This window comes from Sus scrofa, chromosome 4, assembly GCF_054392235.1.
Source record: "Sus scrofa isolate SSC_HxYL_T2T_F1_AM1 chromosome 4, Sscrofa_HxYL_maternal_Yorkshire_Landrace_v2.0, whole genome shotgun sequence".
Lineage (NCBI taxonomy): Eukaryota > Metazoa > Chordata > Mammalia > Artiodactyla > Suidae > Sus > Sus scrofa.
Genome location: NC_139386.1, coordinates 104,992,979 through 105,007,635, shown reverse-complemented (window position 1 = coordinate 105,007,635; position 14,657 = coordinate 104,992,979). Strand labels below are relative to the sequence as shown.

The 14,657-nt window shown below is 41.7% G+C and overlaps 1 protein-coding gene across 50 annotated transcripts in view; it reads left to right on the top strand.

The window, feature by feature from the left end:
- CHD1L (chromodomain helicase DNA binding protein 1 like) overlaps positions 1-14,657 on the top strand; it is a 177,338-nt gene that overhangs the window by 147,835 nt on the left and 14,846 nt on the right. For all 50 annotated transcript variants that reach the window (XR_014844273.1, XR_014844274.1, XR_014844278.1 and 47 more), the window contains 4 exons: positions 1,307-1,417; positions 4,094-4,208; positions 4,838-4,991; positions 10,398-10,563. Coding sequence is in view for 36 of the 50 variants with exons in the window: in XM_085023169.1 (XP_084879295.1) it covers positions 1,307-1,417; positions 4,094-4,208; positions 4,838-4,991; positions 10,398-10,563 (546 nt within the window). In the remaining 14 variants the exon portion in view is untranslated. The remainder of the gene's footprint in view (positions 1-1,306; positions 1,418-4,093; positions 4,209-4,837; positions 4,992-10,397; positions 10,564-14,657) is intronic.

Genomic DNA, 14,657 nt, shown 5'->3' with positions numbered 1-14,657 from the left:
GTACTGATGAAGCATGTTTACTAGGAACTTAGCGTGATAATATTTATGATGTATGTCAGTCACATCAGTGTGTTGTACACTTAAACTTATGTAGTGCCATATGTCAATTATATCTCAGAATGGAAGAAAAAAATAGCCTGGTCACTTGAAAAGGAAAAAAAAATAAAATTATGGGTATGGGAGAAAAAATGTGTGTTACAGAAATGTTTTTGCAAAAGTGTGATAAACAGTTTTTTGATGAACATTCATTTTCTTGCAACATTCAGCTCAACAGTTGAATAGTTGTTCAGGATCAGCAGAAAGCTGAATATTGAAATAATAGAAATTCCACATACTAACCAAGGGAAAAGTAAAAGAAATTTTTATCTATATAGACAATAGGGAATGTAAGTTATTACCTGGGGACTTTGTTTAATATATAATATCATTTACTCAGTATCCTATGATAAACCATAATGAAAAAATATTTTAAAAAAGAATATATGTATGTATGTATGTATACTTGAGTCACTATGCTGTACAGCAGATATTAACCCAACATTATAAATCAACTATATTTAAATTTTAAAAGTTACAGAAAAAAAAAGACTCCTCATTGTAGTAATTGAGAAAAACAGTTTATGTGGGATGATGGGAAAAGGCTGTAACATTGGTTGATCTTGAGATTAGTGGTGAAGAAGTATCAGCTCCAGACCTTTACTGTTGAAAAAATGAATTCACAGGGGATCTCTTTGAGCCACTCAACAGCTCCTAAGTACTACAGTATACCTGGTCCATTGGACACTTGCAAGAAATGCCATTGGCATGTGGAGGAAGAACCTTCAGATTCACAAATGCGGCTTAAGCATATAGTCCCCCTTCCCGACAGTGGGTCCCTGGTAAAGGTTGAGAACCCTGAGGTTTCAATGAAAGGCAGCTGCTAGACCACTGGACAGGCTCACTCAGTAGCTCCTAAGTGCTTGTCTTCCTGAACACATGTGAATTGGAAATTCCCACATGGTGTGGACCACAGTGTGTTTCAGGGTTGCTTGGGGTAGTCAAAATTGAACACTAACTCCACAGATGCCAGTATATCAGCTTTGCATTTTAAAAACCCAGAAAGGTATATTATGTTGAGTTCTTTTGTAAAACAATCAAATGTCTCCAAAATTTAGATTTTTTTTCCCCATGGATTTGTTTCTAGTGGGGCATGCTTGTATAAGGGAAGGGACAAAATTAGCATTTGGTTTTGAGCTGGCAGTATTTCATTCCACAAAGAATACTTGAAAAGGGTTAATATTTCTCTGTTTTCTTCTTCTGTGTGAAGGCTACAGCTATGAGCGTGTGGATGGTTCCGTGAGAGGGGAAGAGAGACACCTGGCCATTAAGAACTTTGGACAGCAGCCCATCTTTATTTTTCTCCTGAGCACCAGGGCAGGTAGGTCTCATAGACATGGACAAAAGCAGACAAATAAGGGTCGACACAGTATATTTACATCCTAACCATGATTGCATTTTTCCTTAATTCTCTGAAAGGTGAGGTGGTTACTTAGGAATATAAAAAGGGGAACTTTTGCATGCCACAGGCACAGCCCAAAAAAAAAAAAAAAAAAACTAATTTAAAAAATGTGATTTTAATGAAATTCCCAACTTTTTAGAATTATTTATAACATTGTCTATATATGACATGTTATAAATGTTATATATGGCATTTGTAATGGTTTACCAGTTACAGAGTGCTTTCATTTATTTAAATAAAATGAAGTCAGCTGTTGGAGATGAAATTATTCTCATGTCATGGAACAAGCAGACCTTAAATTAGTTTCGAACTCACAGAATCATAAGTTTCTTTATTTACTTTTTTTGGTAGACCTAAATCTTGATGAAATAGAGGTAGGAGCTCTAAAGGGACATGTGTCCTCTATTATAAAGAGAGTTCAGTCTTACTTAGTAAGTATTTATTAAGTGCCTAGTACTATAGGGTGTAAAAAAGAAGTGTTAGATATAATCCTATAAGACAATCCTGTACGGAGATTGTCTTATCTGTGTATATCTCATCTCTGTATTACAAAGATACAGTCAGATTCATTTGGCACCACTCGCTTCCAGATCATAGACTGGATCTCAGCCATTCATTCATGTCCCCACTTGTCATAGGGGTGCTGTCAGGAGAGACTGAAAGGATCAGGGCAAACACTGTACTGTTGGGAAAACAGCCCTATGAATGCTTTTCCGATTTCATCATCTTCATGTTCAGAGAGAAGCATTATTTAAAACATCTAAAACCAGGGAGTTCCCTTGGTGGCTCAGCAGTGTGGGTTTGATCCCTGGCATCATTCAGTGGGTTAAGGACCTGGCGTTGCTATGTGCTTGTGTAGGTCCCAGGCGCGGCTTGGATCCTGCGTTGCTGTGGCTGTGGCGTAGGCCGGCAGCTGTAGCTCCAGTTCAACCTCTAACCTGGGAAGTTCCATATGCCGCAAGTGCAGCCCTAAAAACCAAAAATAAAATACAATAAAAAATGTCTAAAACTAGGAAGAGAGAGATCTCTATTCTTCAGCTGATGTCTTTGGAGTACTCAGAATTAGTCAAAACAGAGCGATCTTTTAGAAGCCAAAACAGTCCCAGACATGAGCTTTTTCCAGACACTAAATGTCCTGTTTGCTCTCACTTTTTAGCTATACATATGCATCATTACCATTTACTCAACAACTTCCCTTCGACTTTCAAAGATTTCGATTGAGCCCTTTTGCCACCAGGTGGCAGTGAGAGCTTATGTATACGTCCCAAACAAGTCTGGCTACAGCTTCTTTATAAACTATCATCCCTAATGAAAAAGAGCTGAACTAAGACAACAACCCAAGAGAAGAAAATTTTTATGGAGCACCCTTTAATAAGTGCTTGGGAGGTATTACGGAATAGTGGTTGAAAAGCATAGGCTCTGGAGCCAGACCATGTGGGACTGAATCTGGCTCTTTCTCTCTCCACCTGTGCAACTGCCAATAAATCCCTTATCCTCTCCCTGCTTCATTTCAGCATCAATCAAATGAGGATAATAATAGCAACCACTCCTAGGATTGTTGTGAGCAGTGAAGGAGCTAGTATATGTAAAGTGCTTATTAGAGTACTAAAGAAATAAAGCAGAACACCAGGGCAGCTGTCACTATTACTGGGTATAATTTAGCATGTCTCAGTCATCAGTCTTTATTACCTCTTTATTCCAACGTTAATTTTATATGAAGGCTTTAATTAGAATGTTCCTGCCTGACTTGTCTTGAGATCCAGCTTAGAGTCGGTAGCCCTTCTCCAAAGATAGTCTTTAATTCAGGCTCTTGGAACAAGCCGGTTCAGTCTTGCTTGTTTTAGCAATGAGCTGTAATGACCCTGGTGAGAGGGAGTCCATTTCCTACTTGTTTGCACATTAATCAAAGAGAAGGCTGTAGTTTGCCTTCCTGGTTCTCTTAATTAATTCCCGTCATCTAAGGAGCCTCCTCAGCCCTTCTCATTGTTGTCCCACGGAGTGTTCTCGTCCTTCAGCTGGTTTTGTTACCTGCCCTTTGATTAATGTGGACGTGAGTCTAGAGGAGACCTACTAAAGTCTTCTCCAGTGAGAGGAAGGGGACCTGCCTGCTCGCCCTGGGATGGTAGCAAATGGTCTCCCCTCTTCTCGTTAACCTGATTGGGGGTCTTGCTACCTAGGTGTAACTTGGGGTGGATGTTAAGACTCTTCTCTTAATGGTGCCCACAGTAGACCTCGCTCATATTAGTAACTGTTTTCTGAAAGACCACATGTCCCTTTTCACAGACTGTTCTATAAACACAGTAACAATTTTTAAATAGAAGAGGTCTAAAACGGCTTCAGGGCACTAACTTAAGTGCCCACTTTTGCTCCTTACCCCTGCTCCCCTTGTTCTGTAACATTCTATAGTTGAACTGTCCCAAGTCAGGCAGTATGAGCCCAGGTAGGACTTTTGGGGGAGGGGGTGTCCATTTGAAGGATGAAGCCAGTTATCTTGACTGCTCTCAGTTTCTTGGTCTGACCACCGCAGCCTCGTGTCCGTGGTCTGGTCCCTAACCCTTGTGCTGCTAGTGATGTTCCTTTGTGCATTGTTTTCAGGTGGCATTGGCATGAACTTAACAGCAGCAGATACTGTGATTTTTGTTGACAGCGATTTCAATCCTCAGAATGACTTGCAAGCAGCTGCCAGAGCTCACCGAATTGGCCAGAACAAGTGAGAGATATAAGCATAGCCCCGTTCTGCTTCCTTGGCTCCTCAGCAGTTCTGGGTTAGGCAGGAGGGTTGAAGACTGTGGGCTGGTGCCAACCCCCGTGCGGAGGGTGAGAGACTGCTAGGTTTTAGCCCAGCTCTGTTGTTGAGCCCAGACTAGTATATGGACCAGGCACATGATCACTCCAGCTTGCTTTGCTAAAAAGAGCAACATCAAATTATGAAAGGACTAGAAGGAACCTTTTAGAAGTTAACTCATCCTTCCTGAGTAAAGGTCTAATTCAGTTAAAATATGAAGTGACAGGTTTTTGGAACTAAGCTAAAAAGATAGGTCTTACCCTTTGGCCTGGGGGTGATTTAGACCTACCAGAGGTTTTCCTCAACCACAGATAACTCCAGTGTGGCCTCCTCCTCCTCATCCCTCCCTTGACTCTTTCGGAAAAGGTTCAGTGAGAATTAGAGGCCAGATCTCTGACAAATGCTCAGGTCCACACACCACAATCTCCCGCTAGTTGTACCCTGAACTTGGCATTTTGAGTTTGTTTTCTTTGGGGTGTATTGACCGTGCATGCTTGGGTCCCTTTTGCAGACTCTTATGTTTGGCATATTACTCTCCTTTGACTTCTGTACAGGTCTGTTAAAGTTATTCGGCTGATCGGCCGAGACACTGTGGAAGAAATAATCTGTCGGAAAGCAGCCTCCAAGCTGCAGCTCACCAACACGATCATAGAAGGGGGCCGTTTCACCCTGGGAGCCCAGAGACCTGCCGCAGAGGCTGACCTCCAGGTAAAACATACCATTCTTCACCTTAGGATGTGTCATGATTTCAGTCAGCGCTCCCGTGGGTGAGAAAGTTAAGTGAAAGGAACTGGCATTAACCACCCACTCTCCCCAGCCACGCACTTGTTCCCAACCTGCCGCAGTGTCTACTGCACACAGGCTGCTTTGGGAGCCGGAGTGAAGATGATATAGAAAGGCAGTAGAAGAGAGAAGGGTGATGGACTTTGGATCCCTCTGACTTGGACTCAGGTCCAAGCCTTGTCACTTGTTGGCTATATAGCTTTTATTTTATTAATTTTTATTTATTTGTTTATTTATTTTAGGGCTGTACCTGCGGCATATGGAGGTTCCCAGGCTAGGGGCTGATTCAGAGCTGCAGCTGCTGGCCTACGCCACAGCTACAGCAACAGCAACACGGAATCAGAGCCACATCTGCCACCTGCACCACAGCTCATGGCAATGCCAGATCCTTAACCTACTGAGCGAGGCCAGAGATGGAACCTGCATCCTCGTGGTTACTAGCTGGGTTTGTAACCTGCTGAGCTACAGCAGGAATCTGGCTATGTAGCTTTGAGCAGATATCTTTACTTTTGCTTTTCTAAAAAGGAGGATACCACAAGTTGCCTCAAAGGGCCCTTAAGAGAATTAGACCAAATAAAGAACTCAGCATAATAAGAATTAATCCCATACCTCCTTCTTAACCCTAGACCCTTTGATCAGTAAGTGCTTTACATTAGTTTCTTCATATTCAGAGGAGGGGAATTCAAAATCATGCCATTGGAAAAATGGATGAAAAAACTAGAGTTAGTTTCTTGAAGAAGGGGACACTGGACAGGAGGAGTGTACTGGCTTGGGAGATCTGAGAGCTCTCTTCTGGAAGAGGGCTTAGAGATATTCTATAGCAGCCCTTGGGTTAAAATTAGAACCCATATCATGATATACCCCAGGTTCTCCCATTTTGACCCAGGAAGCAGAGAGACCAGCTCCTAGGATACTGGAAAGATCCAGGCCTAAAGTCATAGATCTCTGACAGGGGCAGTAGCAGTGGGAGGGTCTGGTGTGAGCAACGTTATAAAAGAAGAAATGACAGAGGTTGGCTGCTTAGAGGTAGGGAGGGCGATAGGAAACTCAAAGATGAGTTGTAAGGTCTTAAGCCTGGATGATGAGGAGGATAGAAATTCAGAAGACAGAGGTAGGGCAGAGTTTGGGGAAGACTAAGATGATTTAGGCTTCAGTCAACAGAGTTTACAGTAAAAGCAAAATGTGAACAAAACTGTTTTGGAGGGAAACTCAGAGACAAGAGTTTCATTTGCAGAAGTCTGTAAGAGAGCAGGCTTTAAAAGCGCTGGTTTATCAAACAGAAAATACAAGTATGTAAAAGGAAAAAAAATTACACACTATTATAAGCAGATTTACCAAGTCTATAGTTAGTTTAGTTAAAAAAACATTTTTTTCCTGTTGTGTCTCAGTGGGTTAAGAACCTGACTAGTATCCATGGGCTTCCTCAGTGGGTTATAAAGATCAGTGTTTCTGTGAGCTGGGGTATAGGTTGAAGACATGGCTTGGATCTTGGGTTGCTGTGGCTGTGATGTAGGCTGGCAGCTGCAGCTCTGATCTGACCCCTGACTTGGGAACTTCCATATGCCTCAGGTGTGACCCTAAAAAGAAAAAACAAAACCATTTTCTCACATAGTTATCATATCTACAAAGACCAGTGCATATCTTTACACATTAACTTTGCAAAAACAGGGCTCACATTGGTTTGGTTAGGGAGTCAGTAACTTGCAGGAAAAGTTCAAGGTTTTATTTATTTTGGAACCAGAACTAGTAAGTAATCCTGGGTTTTGTGCATGTACTTGTTTGTTTTTGTTTATCTCAAGGTGCAAAGTGTTGGTTTTTTTTTTTTTTTTTCTTTTCCTTCTGTTTTTCCTTTGGTTCCCGACTGATATGTACATACTTATCCATGCTGGTGGCCCGGCAGGCTGTACATTTCATTTTCACATCATTCAAGAAGCAATTGCAAATGTAAGGTGAAAGCTTGAGAAAGAGGTAGCAGGGAGGCTGCAGAGACTTTTTTTTTCCTTACTTTCTTTTCTTCTTTTTAGGGCTGTACCTATGGCATATGGAAGTTCCCAGGCTAGATCCGAGCCACATCTGTGACCTACATTGAAACTCAGCAACGCTGGATCCTTAACGCACTGAGTGAGGCCAGGGATCAAACCTGCGTTCTTGTGGAAACTAGTTGGGTTTGTTATGCCCGAGCCATGGTGGGAACTCCTTCTAAGAATCTTTTTTTTTTTTTTTTTATCATTTATTTATATATCTATTTTTTCTACTGTACAGCATGGTGACCCAGTTACACATACATGTATACATTCTTTTTTCTCACATTAGGTGTTCCATCATAATTGACTATACAGAGTTCCCAGTGCTACACAGCAGGATCCCATTGCTAATCCATCCCAAAGGCAACATTCTGCATCTATTTACCCCAAGCTCCCAGTCCCTCCTCTTCCCCCTTGGCAACCTCAAGTCTATTCTCCAAGTCCATGATTTTCTTTTCTGTGGAAAGTTTCCTTTATGTCATATATTAGATTCCAGATATAAATGATATCATATGGTATTTGTCTTTCTCTTTCTGACTTACTTCACTCAGGATGAGTCTCTAGTTCCATCCATGTTGCTGCAAATGGCATTATTTTGTTTTTTCTTAATGGCCAAGTAGTATTCCATTGTGTATGTATATGACATCTTCCTAATCCAATCATCTATCAGTGGACATTTGAGTTGATTTCATGTCTTGACCATTGTGAATAGTGCTGCAATGAACATGTGGGTGCATGTGTCTTTTTTAAGTAGAGTTTTGTCTGGATATATGCCCAAGAGTGGGATTGCTGGGTCATATGGTAGTTCTATGTATAGATATCTAAGGTACCTCCATACTGTTCTCCATAGTGGTTGTACCAGCTTACATTCCCACCAGCAGTGCAGGAGGGTTCCCTTTTCTTCACACCCCCTCCAGCATTTGTTATTTGTGGCATTATTAATGATGGCCATTCTGCCTGGTGTGAGGTGGTATCTCATGGTAGTTTTGATTTTCATTTCTCTAATAATCAGTGATGTTGAGCATTGTTTCAAGTGCTTATTGGCCAACTGTTTATCTTCCTTGGACAAATGTCTATTCAGGTCCTTTGCCCATCTTTCAGTTGGGTTGTTGACTTTTTTGCTTTTGATTTGTATAAGTTGTTTGTATATTTTAGAGATTAGGCCCTTGTCCGTTGCATCATTTGAAACTATTTTCTCCCATTCTTAAGTTGTCTTTTTATTTTCTTTTTGGTTTTCTTTGCTGCGCAAAAGCTTGTCAATTTGATTAGGTCCCATTGGTTTATTTTTGCTCTTATTTCTGTTGCTTTGGGAGACTGACCTGAGAAAACACTTGTAAGGTTGATGTCAGAGAATGTTTTGCCTATGTTCTCTTCCAGGAGTTTGATGGTGTCTTGTCTTATATTTAAGTCTTTAAATACAGTTCTCCAGGCATGAGTTTTCCATAGAACTTGAGAGTGATGAGGTCGGCGTTGAGTCTGGTGGAGGGGATGAGTGACAGAACCTGGTTTTGCCCACGTTCTGGGTGTGGGAGGAGGAATGACTGTCAGTAAGGAGTTGGACTCGTCCCAGTTGGGGAGGAGCTCAGGGGATCTGTCAGGGTGCCCCTGTGATGCGGGCTGCTGGCCATGTCCCTGTGATCGTATGGATGTTCCTCGGTGCTGTGGGCTAAGCACTAGTGATAGCAGAGAGCCCTGGCTGTTTGAGAGGGGCTCTGTAGGAATCTTGCCCAGCTCATGGTTACCAGAAGGTTACATTCAGGCTCTAATGTCTGAGTTCTCTCTTCCCTACCCAGACCATTACAAGGTATCTTCTTGGTTGTCAAAAACAGAGGTAACATCCTGATGCCTCTGGGAAAAAAAGCAGGGTTTGTTTGTACAATAAAAATAATCCAGTAGTAGAAGATGTGATTGTGGTTTGTAAATCTAAGAAGTCTAGCATCTTGAAGTCCTCAAGAAAGGAAGAGGTTTATTATGCTGCAGGAGGAACATAACAGAAACAGAAGCACATGCAGATCTAGCAAACATTTACTAGTGCTTACTGTGCACTAAGTATTATATGAAGTGTTTCTTTCCAGATTTTTCCATGAATAACAAGAGAGTGAGTTAGGCACTTTCTTTATTCCCATTTTAAATATTTTGCCCAAGGACATTCATTCCAATCCAAGTACTCTAACCTCCAAGCACATGGCCTTGCCCTTCATTACTGTAATATGTTGCTTCTCTAAAAACTCATGTAGTTCCTTGATGCCTGAGACACATCACAAGTGAAAGCACAGACATAAGGTAGCCTGAAGGGAGTGTCCCAGTATGGACCAGTCCTTTTCATAAATAGTTGGCTTTCTTCTGTTTTTGGTGCCAGCTGTCAAAGTCAGTTAGTTGCCTTGTTATATATGTCAAGGTTAAAGATAAATATATCGAGGTATGTTCATGCTTAGGTGAGCCATATAAGTTTTTTTCAAGCTATTAGAGAATACCTTAAGATTTCCAAAATACAAAACAGAAAACAGACCATCTAGAGAAAACTGACCCAATCTAAAAGGACAAGATGCTAACAAGGAGCCAAGATGTGCATCCAGCCTGGTTCAGAATCTCAGAGTTGGTTCCTAAGGAAGTACATGGTTAGAAGTAGGAAGCTGAAGCCAGGAGAGATGATCTGAACTTTTCGGGTTGTTCCTACAGCCCTAGGGAATCGGCTGAGGGTACTTTAGAGGGAAGGGAAGAGAGGCAGGGTAGTGCAGTGCCAGAAGGATGTCCAGGAACATTAGAATTGAGATATGGCCTTCAGGTCAGGAGTTGTTACTAGTCTTTGCAAAGGTAGTTTCCATAGAGCACTGTGGCAGGAACGAAATTGCCAAAATTGCCAGTTAATGGTAGAGATAAAACACCCTGTGCAGCCTTCTTGTTCCAAGAAGTTTGGCTGTGAGAGGGTTGGGAGGGTGGCTAACAGGGTCTGGGACTTCTCATGTGGCTACTGTGAATGCCTTAAAAAAGACTCCATGAGAAGTGCTAAGATACTGCAGGAACTGACTGTCGTCCTTTCAAAACAAAACAAAAAAATTAGAGGCCCCAAGTTTTTGATTATTGAAAATTGTCAAAGTCAGCATCTCTGACCTTCGTTTATCACCTCTCTGCTCACCCATCCTCCAATGACAGAGCATCTCCCTTGGTGTCACCTTCATGGGGAGAGACGAGAGGCTGACCACCAGGGCAAGGATGTGCCTTGTCCTTAAGTCACCTCGCAAATCACTGATACCCAGTGTTTGTTTTCATGGGAGCCAACTGCTCTTTTTTGTTTTCTTTGTTCAAGCTGAGTGAGATACTCAAATTCGGTTTGGATAAACTGCTATCCTCTGAGGGGAGTACCATGGACGAAATAGACCTGGAGTCTATCCTGGGAGAAACAAAAGACGGCCAGTGGATCTCTGATGCCCTGCCGAGCACAGAAGAAGGAAGCAGGGAGCAAGAGGAAGGAAGTAAGTCCGGGGTGAGAGCAGAGCTCAAGGCACAGCCACCCCCGGTTAGAACGTGAGTGAAGTGGTCTTCAGGGACATCCTTTTTCTACCCAGCTCTGTTCTCATCTTGGGCACACTGTTTTAAGGCTTACCTGGCTCACAAACTCCTCCTAGACTGACTGAAATTGTCTAGCTCTTCCCTTGTATCTGAACTTTGAACCAGATTGATGACATTAATACTTATGGAAGTTTGTCTCAGATTATAATTTCTACTTTTTCCTGCCTTGATTGCAAGCATCTTCTTTATTAGTAAATCCTTTTATTCTTAGTGTGGTGCTACACACAGTAATCCCTTTTCTGAATAGTAAAATATTTTTTTAATTTTTATTTTTAAAAAAATTTCCTTTTATTCTATTATTTTTTTAAAGTGTACTTGATTTACAGTGTTGTGCCAGTTTCTGCTATTCAGCAAAGTGATCCAGTCATATGTGTGTGTGTGTGTGTGTGTGTATACATGTGTATACTTATACACACACACATACACCCATTTCCTTTCTTATATTATCTTCCATCATGGTCTATCCCAGGAAACTGGATATAGTTCCCTGTGCTATACAGTAGGACCTCATTGCTTATTCGTTATAGATATAATAGTTTGTGGTTTTTAAATGATGGTGAACACTGATTCTGTATGCAATCAAAAGTATTTGTCATGTGCCTTATATCTGTTTTTTTTTTTTTAACCTAATCTTCACAATACTCCATGAAGTGAGGTACCATGAATTTTTTTTTTTCAGTGAAGCAATATATAAGTATATAAATCATGAGATGATTTTATCTTGTTTTTTTTCTGATTTTGGTCAACATTTGTCTTTTCTCCATTTCTATTGCTATAGTATTTGAAATTCTGACTTGAAGCATTTTTTCACATGGTAGCTTTGTAAACCCTTTCCTGATGTCTTAGGGTTACTTTGAAATGACTTTATTTTCCTGTATCAGTGACAACAGAGATTCAGTATGGACTGGGGTGAGAGGTTTGTAATTCATGAGTACCTGATTCTATTCGTTTGGAGAAGTTCAGTTTCTTCACTGGACACTGCTTCCTTTTTGGGTGGTGAATGGGGTTGGCGTGACCTCTGGTTGTGATTCTCTTATGTTTCTTTAGGACCCTGAACTTCCATCACTTCCTTCTTTGCCTTTGCACCGAACCGTCAAGGCCTGTCTCCCTCGTCTAAGTTGTCTCTTTTCCCCAGAAGCAACGCCTTCCCCAACTGCTGGCTGCAAGTGCTTCCTAGTCGCTTCCTTCCAGTTCTTAGTAGCCTCTGCTCTGATCCTGCCGGGTTTCAGACTTTTCCTCGTTATTTTCCTCTTTGGGATGTGACCTTGTGGGGGATAAATTTGATCCGTGTCTGACGCTGGAACCGCGCTGCCTCTTTTCTGTGCCCTCTTTGCCTGACTCTCTAGTGTGAGTTTGGACCCTGACTCAGCTGGTTTCAGATGTTCACTTCTCTACTTACCTGCAAACTGAAGTTTGTGGTACTCTCTGACTCCTAGTTTTGTAGTAGGCGTGGGGTTAAGGGTGGTTTTGTTATCCTTGCTGATCTGTGTGGTCTTATAGGGTGTGGGGGGACTGGAATGAAGGCAGCTGGCATTGTGGTACGGGACACTGACTCTGACTTGACTTCACTCGTAGTTTAGCTTTTGCATTTTTGGTATTAGCATCCCATTTTTATTCTTCAAGAATGTTCTCTTATCCTCTGCTTGTTGTTATTTCAGTTGTATCTTGTTCTCATTTCAGGGATATAATATCCTCTCTGAGGACATTTATGATAGCTTTTAAAAAGTATTCCAGGGAGAATGTTTATTGTATCTTTAAAAAAAGCATTCCTCTACTCCCTGGGTTGTCTCACTTTTATCCAATTGCTTTTCCTTCTTTTTTAAATGATTTGTCTTGTTTCTGTTAGTAGTTTTCCTGAAATACCTGGTGTGCTCTGGCTGGCTGTCCACGTGTGCTGGTGAAATTCCAGAGCTGCTGGGCAACTGTGGCCTGAGCAGGTGTCTGGCTCTGGGTCCTGCCTCCAGTGTTGCTAGTTGGGGAGCCGGCTTTTGTCTTGCAGGGGGTTTTCCCAGACATCTGTATTTGAAGTCTTTTCTCTGGGCAACTCCATTTCTCCAGAGATCAGTCCTTTAATATCTTTCCTGGAGGAGGTGGGGTGGGGGTTGGAATCAACATCTTTGCTCAGATTGAGGGCATGTCATGAGTGAGGGAAGGGGCTTGGGGGGGTGCCTCTGTTGTTGGTGGGCAGGTTTTCTCTCAGTTCCCTCACCCTGCTGTTCCTCGCCTGTGTAAGTTCTGAGCTTTTGGAGGACTGAAGGGGTCTCTGTTCTCATCATCACCCCTTGACTAAGCACCCGGGTTTTGCCTCCATTCTTCTTTTATTTTTTTTATAATTTTTTTTATTTTACCACTGTACAGCAAGGGGGTCAGGTTATCCTTACATGTATACATTACAATTACATTTTTCCCCCACCCTTTCTTCTGTTGCAACATGAGTATCTAGACAAAGTTCTCAATGCTATTCAGCAGGATCTCCTTGTAAATCTGTTCTAAGTTGTGTCTGATAAGCCCAAGCTCCGGATCCCTCCCACTCCCTCCCCCTCCCATCAGGCAGCCACAAGTCTCTTCTCTAAGTCCATGATTTTCTTTTCTGAGGAGATAGATGTTCATTTGTGCTGGATATTAGATTCCAGTTATAAGTGATATCATATGGTATTTGTCTTTGTCTTTCTGTCATTCTTCTTTTAAATCCATTATCACCCCTCCAGCCACTTGCCGTTTTTCTGAAGTTATTGAACTTTTTTTGTCTTTTGTCCTTTTAGGGTCACACCCGCAGCATATGGAGGTTCCCAGGCTAGGGGTCCTATTGGCACTGTTGCTGCTGGCCTACCCCAGAGCCACAGCAACACCAGATTCGAGCCGCGTCTGTGACCTACACCACAGTTCACGGCAACACCGGATCCTTAACCCACTGAGTGGGACCAGGGATTGAACCCGCAACCTCATGGTTCCTAGTTGGATTCGTTTCTGCTGCACCAAGACAGGAACTCCGAGTTATTGAACTTTTCATCCACTGTTGTCTCATAGCTCTTTTCTAAAATCCCTTTACTGCCGTGTAGTTGTTTGAGGCGGGGGAAGAAATAGATGTATGTGGTCCTGTTTTGAAGTTGCATTTTGATTACATTATGTACTGAAGCTGCACCCATCTCTGTACTCATCTAGATTAATTTCAGCTTATTTTCCTAATGTTTACTAGAACAAAATAAAATCTCTTTTCCGGAAAGATAATTATATTTCTGTCAGTCCAACTCTCCAAAAAAAAATTATATTTTTTTCAGGCAGTCCAGCTGCCAGAAGAGATGTCCCAGTTGTATTAAAACTTGGAATTTTGTCTTTGGTCATTGAGTACAGGTTACTCTGTGGTGGATGGTCCCACCAGCAGGATAGAGATGAGGGTCTAAGCTTGAGGTCTCCAGCCTCCTCTTGCCTGCAGATTGAAGACAGGCAGCATGGTTAAAAGAATGTAAATAAATGTGAAAAACTAGTAATTACAGCATTCCCTATCAAAATTAAATTAAAAACAGGGTGGCTTTATCTTGATTGCCAGAGTTTGTTTTTTGTTTGTTTTTTGTTTTTTTTGGAAGCACGTTTGGAAGTTGAGAATTGCATGCAATATGAAGCTATGTATGTTGATCATATTCGACACTTCTTGGCTCTTTATTTTTTTCCACTTGTTGATAGAGCACCTCATTGAAAGCCCCCTGCTGCTTTAATTAGCAAATGCCAATTAGAATTACAGCTGGTTGGATTTGGGTACAAGTGTGAAGCAATTGATCTCTTGAGAATGAAAATGTTTTGCTTTCGTACTCTCTAGGGAAAACAGAGCTGATTTTATAATGCTATGAAAACACATTCTTTGGTAAAATGTGCTATTAAATATGTTTCACTTTAGATCAGTGTCTTACCTCTCTCTGGATCTAATCTTGGCCCTCTACGACTTCTCTTGACCATGTGATTCATGATCTTGTCAAATCACCCAACTTCTTTGAGCGCCTGT